The sequence below is a fragment of the Psittacula echo genome (assembly GCF_963264785.1).
Source record: "Psittacula echo genome assembly, chromosome: Z".
Classification (NCBI taxonomy): domain Eukaryota; kingdom Metazoa; phylum Chordata; class Aves; order Psittaciformes; family Psittacidae; genus Psittacula; species Psittacula echo.
In genome coordinates this window covers 104537595-104553589 of record NC_137742.1, presented here as the reverse complement: position 1 = coordinate 104553589, position 15995 = coordinate 104537595, and the positions used below count along the sequence as shown (strand labels likewise).

The following is a 15995-nucleotide window of genomic DNA, read 5'->3' as shown; positions in this document are numbered from 1 at the left end:
AACAGTAATTTCTTTTTGGCTTTAGATTAAGACCTTAAACTTGGGTTTAGGACAGGAGTTAAAATGCAGCTAAACTTGGAACAACCTTAACTTAGATCACAGGGACATTCAACTCATTGAGCTCAAGACTTCACACCCCCTAGCTCTGCAGGGTTCCTCTCAGCACTTTGCTGTAGGATGATGACTTTTGGGTTTGTTCATTTGGAATTGTGGTGACATTTTATGCTATGGCGAGAGAATCCTTGGGAAATAGTGTAGGCAAATCTAGGGTGGAGCCAGCCAGCATAGCAGTAGTTGGATCTGGGAATGCACAGTCCAGAAGCAGAACCACCAGTGAGTGATCACAGAGTAGCCTGGTGGTGGCTTGGCCAGTTCTTGAGTGGTAAGTGTTCTTTCCAGTTGTGTTGTTCATGACAGTGTATGTCTGTGGTGTGCACATGCATGCAGCAGCCTGGGGGATGCTGTCTTGTGTGTCAGCTGTCAAATGTTTCTCTAGTATACATAACACAGGAGGATAAGCAGATCTCTGCAGCTTCCTGGGAGATCAGCTGACCTGTGGGTCCCCCAAGGCACTGTTTTGTGCTCTGAGGATAGCTATCCTTTCTGTTTATTCATCCTGACTGGCCTTTTCAAGCCCTGCTGCACTGTCATGTTAGCCACAGCCAAAAATCTGCGTTAATTCCAAGACTTAATCAAACTGCTTCTGCCATCCATGAATGGTGAGCAGGGCTGTCTGATTTGCTTCCTGGTGCTGGACTGTAAAGCGCCACCTAGTCAGTGGTGTTGCTTATGTAGAAATGAAATTACTACAGTCTGAATTGATGCTCAGGATCTCACAGGGTGATTTTGTGCTGAGTCCTTTTGGGCCAGACACCCAAAATAGTCAAAGAAAATCGTAATTCAAAAGGGATGGAATGATTCTTTTTTTTTTCCTCTCCCCACAGAAGAATGTCTGTTCCAGAGGGTATGCACTCTCCTATGACATCACTTCTCACTTCTTTAGGGTAACTGCTGCTTTTGTCATTCTGTTCCAGTATCCCTGCTAACCAGAGTAGTTTCTTCACCAGATAACGGATTATGATATTCTTGGCAATGAGATGTCTTATTTATACTCTTGTTTTGAGAATCATTGTTGTAAATTCCAAAAAGAAAAGCAGTAATCCAAGAAAATGCAGAGAAGTAATAGGAGACAGTAATGGTAGAGGTTAATTCTAATACAACACACCAAAGCTGATGGGGGGAGGAGAAGTTGTTGGTAACACATTTCTTTTGCTGGGCCATGCTGACCCCTACAGTTACCTTTGATTAGTTTGCACACAGCTTGGTGAGACACTTCAAAGCAGCACAGAAACATATGTGTGTAGTCATCATGTAATTTATCCCTTTCCAGGGCCTGCTTAATGCCAGCTTGGGCTGCAGTAAATTTGCAGAAGCAGTCAATGATGTTCTAACAGCGTGTCAAACCAAGTGTCCCATTGTGCTTTTGTCTGCAGCGGTAACTGTTCTTATTTCATTGCTAAATAAGTACCAGTTTAGAGCACTTGTCTTAAACTTCATTTAATGCAAGCTGTGAAGTGCATGTGGGGAAATTCTTAATGCCTTTGGGAAATTGTGGAGTGTTTTTGTACCTTTGTATCTCTGATTCCAGCTCTGGGCTTTCAGGCTTGGTTTTGGAGCATCACTATACAAGAGGAACAGAGGCTGTTTAAGAGAAGCCGGGAGACTTGTCTGGGTTTCAGATGCACAATGAAGGCGGCTGATTGTTACATGCCAAGCAACCAAAAAGTCCATAAAGCGCAGACTATTCACTGTGAGGGTGCTGAGGCGCTGGCCCAGGGTGCCCAGAGAAGCTGTGGCTGCCCCATCCCTGGCAGTGTTCAAGGCCAGGTTGAATGGGGCTTGGAGCAAACTGCTCTAGTGGAAGGGGTCCCTGCCCGTGGAAGGGAGCTGGGACTGGATGAGCTTTAAGATCTCTTCCAACCCAAACCATTCTAGGATTCTATGACTGGTCCTGCTGCAGGAGTTTCAGAGCACCATGGTATGATGGTCACCTATGACCCTCTTCACATTTCCAGGATGTGAAACTTCTCATGGTTCTTATGTGTGAATGTATAGTTTGGACTTTTTCAGTAAGGGGAGGGGATGTCCATCCCAAATACCTGGCTGAGGTAGCATGCATACCTAATTGCAGACAACTACTGAGTACACCACCACTAACGCTGCTGGTTTGTCTGTCTCCCTAGCTTTGGTGGCCAAAGCTGGAGCCAGTACTTTGCTGTGAGTGGAAAAGACTCTTTGGAGTTCCACTTGCAGAAGAACTGGAAAGACTGAGGGAACTGAAGTCCTCAGCTACCAGGTGTGTATGAGGAACTGAGTGTGGATCTGCAGCAGGAGAAACTGCTGTCTGAGGTATGGGCACCCAGGAGGCCTGTTCTCTGAGCCAGGCTGGATTTCAGCAGGCTGTATGAGATGCTAATGTGGACTGAGGCTAATAGGACAGCTATATACAGATTCTTTTGTAGAGTTTAAACTCAAAATTGGTCATTATAATTATTTAGTCCGGCCTTCTGTGTAATATGGGTTAGAGTGTTTTACCATAAGGAAAAGAATCTTTTTAGAGGAGACTGGAAGGCAGAGTCCTTGTTAGAGAAACACTGGAAATAGCCTTTAGCACAGTGTTGAGTCATTTGCTTAAGCTGCCGCACCCTTTGCCCCCTGATTTGGTGAATCTCTGGTCTCCTGAAGCTACCCAATGCTTCTCTGCTGTATGCTTCCTTCTTTAGATGTTCTGCTGTCTATTCAGCAGACTGATACTTTTCTCCAAAAGCTGGGAATTCAGTATAAGAATCTCCTTGCAGGTTATTGCAAGTGACAATCGCTTGCATAGTAGAGTGTACAGTTAACAACCTGTCCAACCTCTGATAAGATATTCTAGCATGCTTCCTCCTGCTTCTGGGCTTTTATTTTTTTTTTAATTGTCTCTTATGTAGCATCCAACTGCAGGGGAAATAAGTTAGAAGAATTTTTTGCCACAAACTTATACCTTTGCCCAAGCCCCTGATTTCCTCCTCCTTCAAAGCTGATTTCCCCCCTGCTTTGTTTTCCTCCTAACTCATGACATGCTGGTTTTGTTTCCTAGCTTCCTTTCTTCAGGAGTGGTCTTCCCTCCCTCTAAGCCTCCTTGGATTTCAGCAGCCTTCCTCCATTGTGCTGTTCAGCAGCAATCACCACGTGGACAAGAGAGAGAGGCACTGAAAAGGCTGGGGACTGACAGACAACAGGCAAGACTGGGCACATTTTAAGTGTCTGCTGTTCCCAGCACTTGAATACTAGAAGTAGAATGTCTTTATCTCAGGACAACCATTTCTCAGCTACTGCTTGTACCCCTGATAAACCCTGTTGTGAAATCTTGCTGATGGCTAGTTGATAAAGTGAAGCTGTAAATTACCACTTGCTAAATACTTATCCTAAAGGCAAAGTTGTTCCAAACTTTAACTTTTAACTCATTATTGACTCCTTTGTGAAGCCAGGAAGCACTAATAAGCAGCTACTTTAAAAGCTGAAGCTGGAGAGAGCACTGCAGAGACTGAGAGCTCCATGGCATGCCAGGATCACCTCTTCCTCTGACAAAGGAGCAGTCCCTGTGGATTTTAGCTGAGGCAACTTGGCTGGAAGATTAAGGAGATGCAGAAAGTCTGTGAGACAGGAATGCACATGTTTCAAGGGCTCTCAAAAGACATGCTGGGAATCCCAGGGAGAGATTTCTGGAGGCTTTTCCCAAGTCTGTTCCAGGAAATGCCTCTCCGTGCTCTGTGCCCTCAGTGCATGGGAATTATCTGAAGTGCCCTGCTGAGGAGGGAGCTGGGCTGCTGCCCTGCAGTGCTGTCTGTTGATCTTCCAGGGGATAGCTGGGACCAGAGCTCCATATGGGAAGTGTCACTGCACTAGGATATTCACAGGCAAACACTGTTGAAGCAGAACCTGTCTTACTATTTACTCTCCAATTTATTGCTTGGGGCAGCAGTGAGGGTAGCAGTTCCTCTTGGTATGGGATTGACTCCTCTACTGTTTATACTGGCTGAGAGCCAAAAGCTGCTAGTCAGAAACTGGTGTCACTGAGTTATGTGAGCATTTGGTACATGTGGAGTAACAGCAGCTTGCACCTCAAAAACCTGCCTTGAGAGAGGAGGAAGATGCCAGAAGAGTGAGAACAGTGGGGGTCCCAGTGGCTCACTGGTGTTCAGGCTCCAGCTCACACCCTCAACTGCTGCTCTGGTGCCTGTGGGACTGCGCAGATCTCTGTGTGGTGGGGACTTAGTTCTGTACACAGCACTGGTGTTGGGTGCTGCATCCCTTCAGGTGGCAGCTTTAAGGGGCAAATCTCTGTCAGAAATGGGAGTGTTATGGGATTAGCCACCTTTTTGGGGCTGAGACACTTTGGTTAAATCCAAGGAACCCAACTATTCCACATGTGCCTCTCCTTTTTGTTTGATTCATCCACGTGCAGCAGTCTGTGCCTCTGGAAAGCTCTCAGCTGAAGGGAGAGGTCTCTCACTGCCATGTTTCCTGCCCTGACCACTATGAATGTGCAGACAGACCTGCTGTGCATGGAAAGTGCTGTCTGGTTTGGCCCCCTCTTTTCTCAGACATAGATAAGAAAGGAGGGTTAGCTTTACAACTGGATTAGCAGCATAAATAAAGAAGTTACTTTAACTTTCCAGGATCACAGAGCCACTGCATCCTTTGATTTATGCAGTAGGGATCCAGAAAAGCAATAACCAGTGTATGTCAGGACAGGATTGCGATGCACTTGCATCTGCTGGTGGCATGCTGGCTGTGGACCAACACTAGCTCTCCTCCAGGTTTATGTCTGTGGTAGCTCACTCAGCTTTCCCTTCACTGGGAGAAGTTGTCATCTGTTGTCTGACTTTGAGAACAGGGACCTGGGTGTGCAATACACCCTTAGAAGCGACAAACAATGTCAGGCTGTCCTCTCCAAACACACTGCCTTCACCTGGGAGGAACAGCAGTGCTTGCGGTTCATCCAGGTCCATCCTGGGAACATACTCATTGAAGTGTTATTTCCCAATGGAAAGATGCGTGTTCTGAGTCACCACCACGGATACAACTAACAGGCAGTCTCTTTTCCTTGCAGCTTCTTGTTTCTCTACTGTTCTTCTCACTCATGGATCTCATCTCAGCAAAAATAGCACCAAAGGTAAATTCAACCCTGAGGGAATTCTCATGGCACTAAATGTGTCTGATCTTCTTGGTTTGCTGCCTAAAAATGCTTTGCACCAGTACTGTGGAGGCTGGTAGCTTGTTCTGCAAGAGGGAAGGGGTCAGTGACGTCCCAGACAGGGCCTGCTGAAAGCCTTCTGTTCCAACCAGATTAAACCTGCATTTCCCTGTAACTGACCTTATCTTCCCTTTCACTACAGTAGCTTTTATTTCTCTTCCTGAATGACTTACTATTTTCAGTTCCCTGTCCAGACTTTACACCTCCCAGGTAGTGCAGGAACCTCCTATCTATATTTTCTTTTTTGTAACATTTCACATTTGTTAGATGATGTTTTTCCTAAGGCTGGAATGTACATGATGTTTCACAGGAGCAAGGGTCACCAGTACGGGGGAACTTAAGTTTCCAAATGATTTAACTCTATTAAATGAAGGTGCAAAAATGACAGGTTTCTTCCAGCAGCTGCCTGCCCTAAGCACCCTCCTGCCTGTGAATGCCCGTTTCTGTCCCTTTGCTGTCTTCACAGCTTTGAAGTGCAGCCGTTTTTGTAGTCACCTATAGACTGGATAAGTGAGCAGATTCCAGTGCAACATAATCAGTTGGTCTCATAGTCTGCCTTTGGGAGAGTCCGGAGAAAGAGTCGTGAGGAAAGAAACATCTGGGAGGTTATTCCAAGTAAAATAATTAATGCAAAATAAAAACCCAACCCCACAATCCCAAGACATGCTGTCACTAGAAAGGTTAGAGGTGAAAAAGCCTGCTCTGGGGAGCAGGCTGGGTTGGTGCAGGACATGCAGTAGCTCCAGGCCGAGCACCACTGGGAAGCGTGCTGGGGACGAGCCAGTTGCTCATCGATGCTGCTTCCTCTCCTCCACAAATCATTGTCAACTGAGCCCTGTGGTGGCCTTGTTTGGTGATGAAGGCACTGTGCTACTTTGGTGCCTGATTGCCCAGGGGAATCCAGGCTGCCAGGCGAGGGGAAGGACATGGGCTAAATTCCTAAAGGTCCTTTAATGGAACTCTTCATGCGAGCAATTTCTTGTGAGTGGTTCCTTTCTGCTTTGGTGCATCTAAAGCCAAACTAGACCTGTCCTTTCTGATGCCCAGGAAGGAGTGGATTTTCAGATGTCTCTGGAATGGTCCCTGGAGATCTTGCAGTGCCTGGAAGAGAGGGGTGCATCCTGGCCACTGCTCTTCCATTCAGCAGAGAAAGGTGAGTGAGTCCTGCTGCCAAGGGATGGGAAGGTAGAGTTTCAGTGCTGGACAGGCACGTCCTGTCTCTGATCAGTCAGTGTACAAAGGTGGGCCTTTGTTAAGAGCACAAAAAAGTACTTGCTTCAGTAACAGCTGAGAATGTCCTGCTAATACCCTGCAGTCTGATGACCCATCTCATGATCAGGAGTGACTGAAACTCAGTATTGTTCCTTCTGGTAGAGAAAGCCTCAGTGGGGACAGCTTCCTTCTCTCACTGGTCACTAGTGTTTATTGTGGCCTGGAAAGAAACTGTGCTGCCCCTGTGCTGCTATAGCAGCATGCAAAGTGGCATGAGGATCATCAAAGATGCTTAATGCTTCTCTTTTGTCCACTGCAGATGCTAGGCAGTACTGTGTCCTTCGCAGTGCAGCCTCAAACCATCACATCAGGCTCCTGCCTCTTGCATTCTACAGGTAACCTCCTGCTGGGCTCAGGCGGTGTTTGTGAGGGGGGATGTGGCTGATGGTTTCTCTGTACAGCAGCTGGCGTAGGGGTAACTACTACTGGCCTGTAGGTGAGCTGAGCTCTTCCCTACCTTAGCTCTGTGGGAGGGAATACCTGATCTCTGCAGGATTCATATTTAAGGAGCCACCTATCTTTTGCTGGAAGTTCCTGTTCATCTTTGTGCTCTGAACAGGAGTGTCCCTGGCTGCCCTCCTGCTCCGGCAGTGGGGTGGCCCTGCACACAGTGAGTGGGACTTGTAAACCAGAGAAAGGGCACCCCCTGTGTTTGCTCTGTCTATCGTGGAACCAGTGCTAACCAGACCTGCCATGTGACGTCTAGCCTCACCCCAGGCTTTCACCAGGAGCTGCTCACTCGGGAACAGACTTTTCTGTACGTGGCACTTGATTTCTACATCCAGCTGCTTCAGCTCTTTGTGGAAGGGAAAGACCTGCCCCAGCCTGATCAAGCGGGCCAGAGCCCAGACCCCACAGAGCATGTGAGTGAAGCTCAGTCTCTTTTTTTTGTCTTGAAAAAGAGAGCCATGGATCCTACTCTTACCCCTTCCCCTGCCACTTGCAGCATCCCCCTTGTTCCCACCTTCCTGTACAAGGCCGAGGGAGCTTGTGCAGCTGCTTTGGCAGGCAGGCAGCTTGCTCAGGCCTTGGGGATAAAAGAAGCTGATGCCCTGCTGCTGCCCAAAACTGCCTTACTTTTACAGGACCTCAGGGTGGCTCTATTGATCTGCTTAACTTGTGAACAGCCCCTTGGTGTGGCATACTGGTTCCTCTTTTCATTTCTGAAGGCAGGGACTGAGACCTCAAAGTGACATTGTGCTTGGCCCTGACTGACTGTGTCTCTTCCCCATGTTCTCCAGGGGGATCTCCTGGAGGTGATCTCCACAGCCCGGCGGTTCCTGCTTGGTGTGATCCCACAATGCCCTGCCCAAAGCTTTGGAAACATACAATCGGTGTGTTGAGATTCCCCCCCTCTTTCACCTGCTTTTCTTGGGTGCTGATGCTGCGCTGGTGCTGCCTGCTGAGCCTGTGACACACACCGTTTACATAACTCATTTGGGAGCAGTGGAGGACACCTGCTGCTCAACCACTGCTATAGCCTCATCCTCACTATCCCGGGCTGCAGGCTCCATCTTCCTCAGCCACATTTAAATGCTGCCCTTCCGCGGTCTCACTCCCACTGCTTAACACTTGGTCTTGGGGGAAATATCAAGCACAGCAAGGGGGCAGGTGTTGAAGTTCCCCACAAGTCAGCCAGGAAACCTTACTTGTGTGAGTCAGCAACAGCTTCTCTCGTCTGCCTGCACTTTTGAGAAGCAGCAAGATGCTCTGGCCTTGCTTTGAGGAACATGAGTGGGTCTAATACTATTCACCCTCTCCCCCAGCTACTGGCCCCCTGTGAAGAATTTGATGCAGAGCTGGGAGCCACCCTCTTGCACATCTTGAGGCCCACTGCAGCCATGGAGCTGGACGAAGAACTGGTCCTGTTCTGAGGGACAGGCAGGGCAGCAGGCAGTGCACGGCCCAGCAGAGCACCCTGCCTATGGCTGAAGGGCCAGACAAGGTGCCACCTTCCTCACTACTGCTCTTCCTTTCAAATTACTTTGTAAATAATTTATTACAAGCATAACCATGAAGCTCTTGTTACAATAAAAAGTAGGTTACAAATTTCAGTTTAGACTTGCTTTGGGAATTTTTTTTTTTTTTTAATCCAGAACAAAAATGTCTGCTTAAAGTTCACTCCACTGTCCTAGGTACTCCTAGAGCCACACATGGGCACTTCAGTACAGGCAGCAGCAGCTCCTGCAGGCAGGGAACAGTTGTGGCAAACTCTGCTTCTACAACTGTGTGCGTGGGGAGAAAGGGGGACCACGAAGGGGTGCTGCCAAACATCCACTCCCATGGGGTTAGACAGACTCTTAGTACAACACTGCTGAATCAGACGTGAGCATGGAGGATCACAGCATGAAAACAAGCTTTTTCTGAGCAAGCTGAAGCTAATTCCACCGAGTTCTTTGGGAGACTAAACTGTAGATTAAAAATCTCTGCTCTGCCATATGGTTTCTATAGGACTGGACTGGGAAAGCTCCCTTGTTCCCCTCAGGTGGGCTCCTGCTGTGCAGTCACTTCTGGCTTTACCACTTGGCTTTCCGAAGTCCCTGAAGTATTTAGGAGAATGGGCTCTGGCTCCAGTGGCTTGGCTTTGTCCTGAATCTGGATGAGAGGGTGCACCATGGACATGTGGACATTAAGGTTATGGGCCTTCTCGAAGCGCTTCCCGCACTGGTCACAGGCAAACTCCAGCTCTGTCTCAGCTTTGTGTTTGGTCATGTGGTACTTGAGCGATGCTCGCTGCCTGCACTGGAAGCCACAGATCTCACATCTGCAAGGCAAAGCAGGGGCTCAGCACCGAGCCTGAAGCTCTCTGTCACGCTGAACAAGCCCACAAGACAACCACAACCTCACAGTGTCTCCTACAACCACCCCAACCACTCAACACAATCCTCTCCTCAGGCCTGCAGCTCGCTGGTGGTAGCTTAGCCCTCCCCTGCTGAACAACAGCAACAGCATCAGAAGGAGATGCAATACTTGCTCAGCAACAGGAACATTTAAACAGGATGAACATTTAAAGTGATTCAGCCAGGACACTGCCAGCTACAGGAAGGGTTTGTGTCACAGAATCACTGCGGGCTAAGCTCAGTGCCTGTGAGGGCTCAGCAGAACTTCACTACCCTTCTCTCAGCTATGAACACAGGGTTGGTGTGCACTTACTGAAGGGGCTTTGCGCCCGAGTGCCGCATCTGATGGACCGAGAGGTGTTTGCGTTGCTTAAAGGTCTGCCCACATTCATCACAGATATAATTACGTACCTCTGCAATGGAGAACAGGAAAGAGTAATCAATTCTGCTTAGTTCCTACTATGGGAAAAGCACACGTGCAGCTGCCCACACTCACTGCTGGAGCCTGAATTCCTCCCCCTGCCTCACATCCCCCACACGATGCCTTGTTCCAGGTTTACGGGCAGTTCTACACCCCACACAGCACCCTCCCACAGCACCTACAAGCCTTGTGCAATCAAGCGTTGGGTGTTTGCGATGCTGTTGCTGGCTGTGACGCACCTGTATGAATGAGCTTCACATGACGCTGTAGGTACCGGTCGATCATGAACACCTTGTTGCAACCTGGATGAGGACAGGGCCTCTCCCGCACCTCCTCGTGGTGCTCTTTGATGTGTTTCTGTGAAGGAAGGACAAGGCTTCTAAGCACTTTCCGCAGCCAAAAGCTTGAATCCCTCAAAAACCATCTTGGCAGGCTCGTGCATTGGCACTACTTCACTGAGAAACCAGACACTTGGACCCAAATCCACCCCTGGCAGCAGGGGCTGTAATGGAACACAGTAGAGCTTGGGCTGAGGGCTGCTGCTGAGCCAGTGGCAGAATTCCAGCCCAGGAAGAGTACCCCTATTATGTTTGGGAGCACAGAAAAAAGCTTCTTTCAGCAGACTGCTTATAGTGCTTATAGAGAGGCAGTGAATTAAATCTACTGGGGACTCCCTCCTCATGTGGAGGTGGCTTTGCAGTACTGAAAGCATCAGGTTTGGGACAGGAGCAAACCCTGACTCACCTTCATGCCGTCGGCCCCCCTGTACACAGCAGTGCATCCCTGGTAAGGACACTTGTAGATGGTCGGCAGCTCCTCCCTGTAAAGCAGAGCCCTGCCATCAGCCAGCGTGCTGAGTGGGGGCACTGCCCAGCCACCCAACTCCTTATTACCTCTCACACTTGATCTTTTTTTTCCAGCCTGGCTTAGGTCCTGGCTTCTTCCTTATTTTGGGCTCTTCTGCCTTCTTTACTTCTTTACTGTCACTTTTCTTGCTAGAAATCCTCCAAGAAGGAACAAGGACAATGGTTTAATACTTAATTTTGGTTTTAATTCTCCCACCTAATGGTCCCTGGGTGTCAGCCCTGGTCTGTCAGCTATGAACGATGCTTGCCCTGGCAAAGCAGGAACATGCGCACAAGCTGAGCTGTGGTAATCAGTGCCAGGCCTGGAGTTGAGGGATGAGCTTGGACCCAGTGGGGAGCTCATGGAACACAGGGACTGGGCATGACTGTGGCCTCCAGGCATGAACTTGCAGGGAACAGAGGCCACAAAGGAACGCAGTGGCATTGGCGGAGCCAAGTCCATTACAGAGCAGGCACCAGCCCTCCCGTTCACCCAGAGAGCACTCTGCTCACCGCACCACAAGCCCCTTACTTCTTCTCAGGGTAGGGCTCAAAGGAGTCATCTGAAGACTGCACGTTTCTCTTCTCGTTTTCATCGTCACTCAAGAAATCCCTGAGAGAAAGAAGATGCCCTTTACCCACACAGCACCACCCTGGCACTTCAGCACCAGCAGCATGAGTTCTCTGTTCCCAGCACATCCATCTCCCCCACGGCACGGCAGCCGAGCCTCCACGTGTCCTCCTCCCCCATAAGCTCCCCAAGCAAATACAGCACCCGTGCACACAGCAAATAGCAAATTCGGGTTCTTTTAGGACTAGATCTCTGTAAGAATAATTGAACCTCTGTCAGGAGAACAAAATCAGCTGTTATTGAAAGATCAGTTTATTGTTGAGGGATGTTGCCACCATTTTCTATACTGGGAAAGTAATTTTCTAGAGCAAAATGTAATATAATTGTCTGGTGCAGGTTAAGCTGCAGGTCATTCTGTACTACCTCATGCACAGCAACCACATAGGTTTTAGTTTTACTTTTTTCTCCTTTTAAGTCCTAAGCCATACAAGAAGCAATTAATTCTGAAGCCAGGGAACAGGCAATAAGTTATTGTGGCACTTTTAATGTGACAGCTGATGGGGTCAGATGACACGCTGAAATAAATGTGCACTAGGCCATACTTCAGACTCAGTTCTGTTATTTACAACCCTCACTTTAAATGCCAGCATTTGAAGGATTTAGCCAACTCTTTGATCATAAAGACTGCTAAGCTGTCAGTGTCCCTCCCACCTCCCATTTAGTCACTCTTCAACTGCCAACCCCTCGCACCGACTGCTTTTCTGGAGCCCCAGCATGGAGCAGCCATGAAGGGGAATTGCTCTGAGGGGCTGGAGCAGCACAACCCAGGCCTGAGCAAGCCCTCACATGGTTCCTTCCCCAGGGCAGGGAATGAGACGGGACCAGGTTTGCTGGAAGCGGCCAGCACAGAGAGCACATGTGCATGCAAAACCACGCACACCACTGTGCAAAACCCAGCAGCACGAGCTCCATCCCCACCGCTCTGTGCCTCCAACACTGGTTCCGAGGGGCCTCGAGGGCTGGGTCACTGGTGGAGAAAGAGCTCTCTGAGGCGGGTTTGTCATACTCGCAAAGAAGACATTTAGGCTATGTTAAACCCACTCTTCTCTCACCCCTCAGAAAGGTCACTGAACTCGTCTTTTACCCGCTCATCCGACGTTGCAGACAGAACCTGCTTCCCACTCAACTGTCCTAGGGAATGAAGGAGAACACGGTGTGTTACAAGGAAAAGCAGCAAAACCAAGCCAGAGGAGACGGCTGCCAGGAAGGAACCAGCCGCTCCGGGTTCACTTAACGTGGCCCACATCAAATAAAAGTTAATGATTATTTAAACCCAACTCTGTGTCTCGTGTGCTCAGGGACGGGAGAGCCTTTACCCTGCAGCTCCCCTGAGCATCTTTCAGTTTCCTTCATGACTTATCCCACAACGTGTCCCAGCTTCCATTCCCCTTTCCAGCAGTGGCTGTCAGAGCTAAACGCAGCCTGACTTCTGTAACTCAGAACCAGTGTTAATTTAATTCCTCTCTTCTGCAAGTGGTGCTGCAGGGAGTTCAGCAGTAACTCAGACCATGAGCCCAGCAACTTTCCTTTATGGAGAGAAGGGGCTCCTACTGTTCAGCATCACCTGCAGTGGGCCAGGGAGCCTCTCCTTGCCCTCAAAAGGATGCGGTTTGGATTGAGCAGAAAGGAACATCTGGCAAACGTGCTGGAGAATCAGTGACTGTTCTGCACCACAGCAGTGTCCAAGGAGGGGGGAGATCTGTGGTTCCTCATCCTTCCCCAGAGGCCTGGGGGGAGATCAGAAGGAAAATCCCTTACCTGTGGCACTGCTCACTGGTGACACAGGCTGTGGCAGGGCTGTCTCCTGCAAGGGCACCGTGCTGTCCGGTTGTGAGAGAGATGAATCCCTGTTCTGCAGCGGCTCATTCTTTACGTTCAGTGGCACCGATGTGGTCCCCTTGTTTGCAGGCTCCTGGCAAGGAGCTGTCCTTACTGGAGCATGCTGAGGCTCGGGAGCAGAAACAGCCTCGGCATTGTCTGCCTCTGCCCCGTTGTCAGTTAAATGCTGTGCCGTGCTCTTGTTCCACTCCTGTTTGACAGACAAGGCACTGTCGACCAGCACCGTGCTACAGTCCGAATCGGTGTCCATGACGTAGTCGTGGCCATTGCCACAGCCCCAGACGGCGCGGATGATGCCGCAGTACTCGGAGGAGAGCACGCTCTGCAGGCTGGGTGCCGATGTGCAGCTCCCGGCGTGCCGGTGCGCCCACGACACCAGGCTGTGCAGGCACTGTGGGCTTGACGTGATCAGGTCGACTGCCAGGGGAGAGGCAGCACACGAACGATCAGTCAGGACAGCCAGGGACAGCCACCCATGGGGAGGGACCTGGTGTTCCCAAAGGAGGGGACAGGGCAGTTGGGAGACCCCCTAAAGATGGTCTTGGGCTGCCCCAGTGGCTGCTGATATCGTTAATCATACAGCAGAAAGTGTATTTCTGTTTGTCCCCCGTGTCTGACAGTGGTGGGGACAGGCCTGGCACTGCTGCCCAAACCCTCTCTACCCGCACTTCGTACCACTGTCTGACACTTCGTGGTGTGAGACCGTGACTGTGCAGCTCAGCTTGAGGAGTTCCTTGATACCCAAAAACCCAGCCCTGTGCTGATGGCATCACAAAAGGGGAAAGGAAAAAAAGGGGAAAAAGAAGGGGAGGAAAAGGGAGAAAAGAAGGTGGGGGGGGTGGGGAAGGGAGAAATGAAGCTGGGGGGGAAAGTGAGAAAGGAAGGGAAAGAAAAACAGAGGAAGGAAGGGGAAAAAAGGGCAAAAGGAAGGGGAAAAAAGGGAAAGGGGGCAGGCACTCACCCAGGCAGGAGGCACCTCCTTCTGCGCCCGGCTGGGCCTGAGCCACACCGCTCCTGTAAAACCCAGAACAGCCCAGTGAGGTCTCAGGGGTTACAGAAGGACCTGGCACCAACACACAGCCATTTACCGCTCCCGGAAGCGAGAAACACAACGTACTTTCCTTTGGACTTCGCGTGGCCCGTGGGGGACGCGTTCACGCGCTGGATGAAGGTCCTGAGGACGCTGCGGCATTTGTAGAACTGGGCATGGCACTTCTTGCAGACGAACTGCGGCAGCGCGGGGTCCTGCCGCACCGCCACGCCGACCAGCCGCTGGAAGTCGGTGAAGAAGACCTGGTCCACACGGCGCTGCTTCTCCGAGTTCTCCCCCATCACCGGCACCTTCCCGAAGGCATTGCGCAGGCTCCTGGACGAGAACTTGCCGTGGCACAGGCGACAATACCCAGTGCTCAGGGCTCGGCCAATTCCTGCCAGAGAAGGGTTGAACACAGCCACTGAGTGCCTGCTGCAGGAGTACCCCAGCCAACTACAGCCCCACGGCACTGGCATGCAGGAAGACATTCCCCTTCCCTTAATCCAGGCTGCCTCTGGAGCCCAACATGAGCATGGAAAAGCCAGGCAGGAAGCAAGACACCTTTCCTGTGACCCTTCTTTGCAGACCAGGGCATTGCTGACCCCCAAACCAGCCTCTGCTTTTCCTCGTTGCCCCTATGGAGGAACCTGCTCCCAGCTGCAGCATTCCTGAGGCTCACTCCCGCATGTTTGTGCTTTGCCAGCATCATCCCTCGGCTTAAGCAGATCTTCTCCTGCAGGGTATTTATCTCTAACGTATTTATAGCCACTGGTGGCAGCTTTCAGCCTGAGAGGTGCTGGTGGTGCCCTGCTACGGGAAAGGAGCTGGGATGTTTAAACTTAAACAGGGGAAGTTCAGGTTGGATACAAGGCAGAAGCTGTTCCCTGTGAGGGTGCTGAGGCGCTGGCCCAGGGTGCCCAGAGAAGCTGTGGCTGCCCCATCCCTGGCAGTGTTCAAGGCCAGGTTGGACACAGGGGCTTGGAGCAAGCTGCTCTAGTGGAAGGGGTCCCTGCCCGTGGCAGGGGTTGGAGCTGGAGGAGCTTTAAGATCCCTTCCAACACAAACCAGGCTGGAATCCTGTGATCCCGGGGCAGGATGCAGCGCAGCTTTCCCGCTCCCGGTTCACTGACCATGCTGCCCTCCCACATAGCAGCCCCTGCCCGGTCCTTGGCACTCCTGCTCTGCGGAGCACGGCTCCATCCCAGGAAACCTCCTGGACCGGAGTGAGGAAACCCCTCCGGTACAGCACGCGGGGGACGGGTCCCGCCCGCAGCCCCCCCCGGTCTTCAGGCGCTCAACTTCGAACCCTTCCGTGCTCGGGCTTATCTCCCGCCGCAGCCGCCCCGGCTCGGCTCTCGGCTCCCGCCAAACCACCGGCGGCTCCGGAGGACGGAGGGGAGAGCCCGCCACGCCGTGCTGCCCCAGCCCCTCGTACCGCGCCGGTTACCGGCATCCCCAGGCCCGTCTGCCGCTGCACCGAGCCCGGCCCGGGACGTCCCGCGGCCCGTTCCGGTGCGTGGCTGCCCCGTCGCTCCCGTCTGCGGGTTCCTGATGCCCCCGCCCCGGCCGGGCCTCACCTGCCTCCGGGGCCCCGCAGAGCGCTGCGGGCCGTGTCCAAGCGGCGGCGGCCGCCGGGGCCAACCCCGCGGGGGGCTCGGGCCGCGCCGCCGCCTCGCTCCCTCGGGCCGCCGTGCCCGGACGCCGCCGTGGCTCGGGGGGATCCGCGCCGGGGCCGCCCGCGGCCGCCAGGAACCGGCCGCGCCGATCGCGCTTCATCCCCGCCGCCGCCGCCGCCGCCGCCGCCGCCGCCGCCGC

General features: G+C 51.6%; 2 protein-coding genes across 2 annotated transcripts in view; one reads left to right on the top strand and one right to left on the bottom strand.

Annotated features, from left to right (window-relative positions):
* FANCA (FA complementation group A) overlaps nt 1–8486 on the top strand; it is a gene marked incomplete at its 5' end in the record, with an annotated part of 36283 nt that extends 27797 nt beyond the window's left edge. Inside the window, 10 exons of the mRNA XM_080637876.1 lie at nt 945–1004; nt 1391–1495; nt 2244–2356; nt 3140–3281; nt 5156–5218; nt 6347–6452; nt 6831–6906; nt 7278–7434; nt 7813–7905; nt 8338–8486. Coding sequence (XP_080494002.1) covers nt 945–1004; nt 1391–1495; nt 2244–2356; nt 3140–3281; nt 5156–5218; nt 6347–6452; nt 6831–6906; nt 7278–7434; nt 7813–7905; nt 8338–8445 — 1023 coding nt within the window. The 3' untranslated portion in view covers nt 8446–8486. The remainder of the gene's footprint in view (nt 1–944; nt 1005–1390; nt 1496–2243; nt 2357–3139; nt 3282–5155; nt 5219–6346; nt 6453–6830; nt 6907–7277; nt 7435–7812; nt 7906–8337) is intronic.
* Nucleotides 8487–8680: 194 nt separating this feature from the next.
* ZNF276 (zinc finger protein 276) lies at nt 8681–15977 on the bottom strand. Its single transcript, XM_080637892.1, has 11 exons — nt 15758–15977; nt 14265–14574; nt 14109–14161; nt 13067–13564; nt 12361–12439; nt 11210–11290; nt 10726–10836; nt 10577–10652; nt 10072–10189; nt 9725–9824; nt 8681–9335 (listed from the first exon to the last, which is right to left on the bottom strand). The coding sequence occupies exons 1-11, from the start codon at nt 15954–15956 to the stop codon at nt 9053–9055; spliced, it is 1908 nt and encodes a 635-aa protein (XP_080494018.1). The 5' UTR covers nt 15957–15977; the 3' UTR covers nt 8681–9052.
* Nucleotides 15978–15995: the final 18 nt, after the last annotated feature.

What these genes read in the sequence shown, in the direction of transcription:
- ZNF276 (XM_080637892.1), bottom strand. Translation starts at nt 15,956, where the DNA reads ATGAAGCGCGATCGGCGCGGCCGGTTCCTGGCGGCCGCGGGCGGCCCC. An exon ending in AGGAGGTGCCTCCTGCCTGG is followed by an intron (nt 13,565 to 14,108) that starts GTGAGTGCCTGC and finishes CTCCCCTGGCAG; the next exon opens with TCGACCTGATCACGTCAAGC. An exon ending in GAGCCCTACCCTGAGAAGAA is followed by an intron (nt 10,837 to 11,209) that starts GTAAGGGGCTTG and finishes TCCTTCTTGGAG; the next exon opens with GATTTCTAGCAAGAAAAGTG.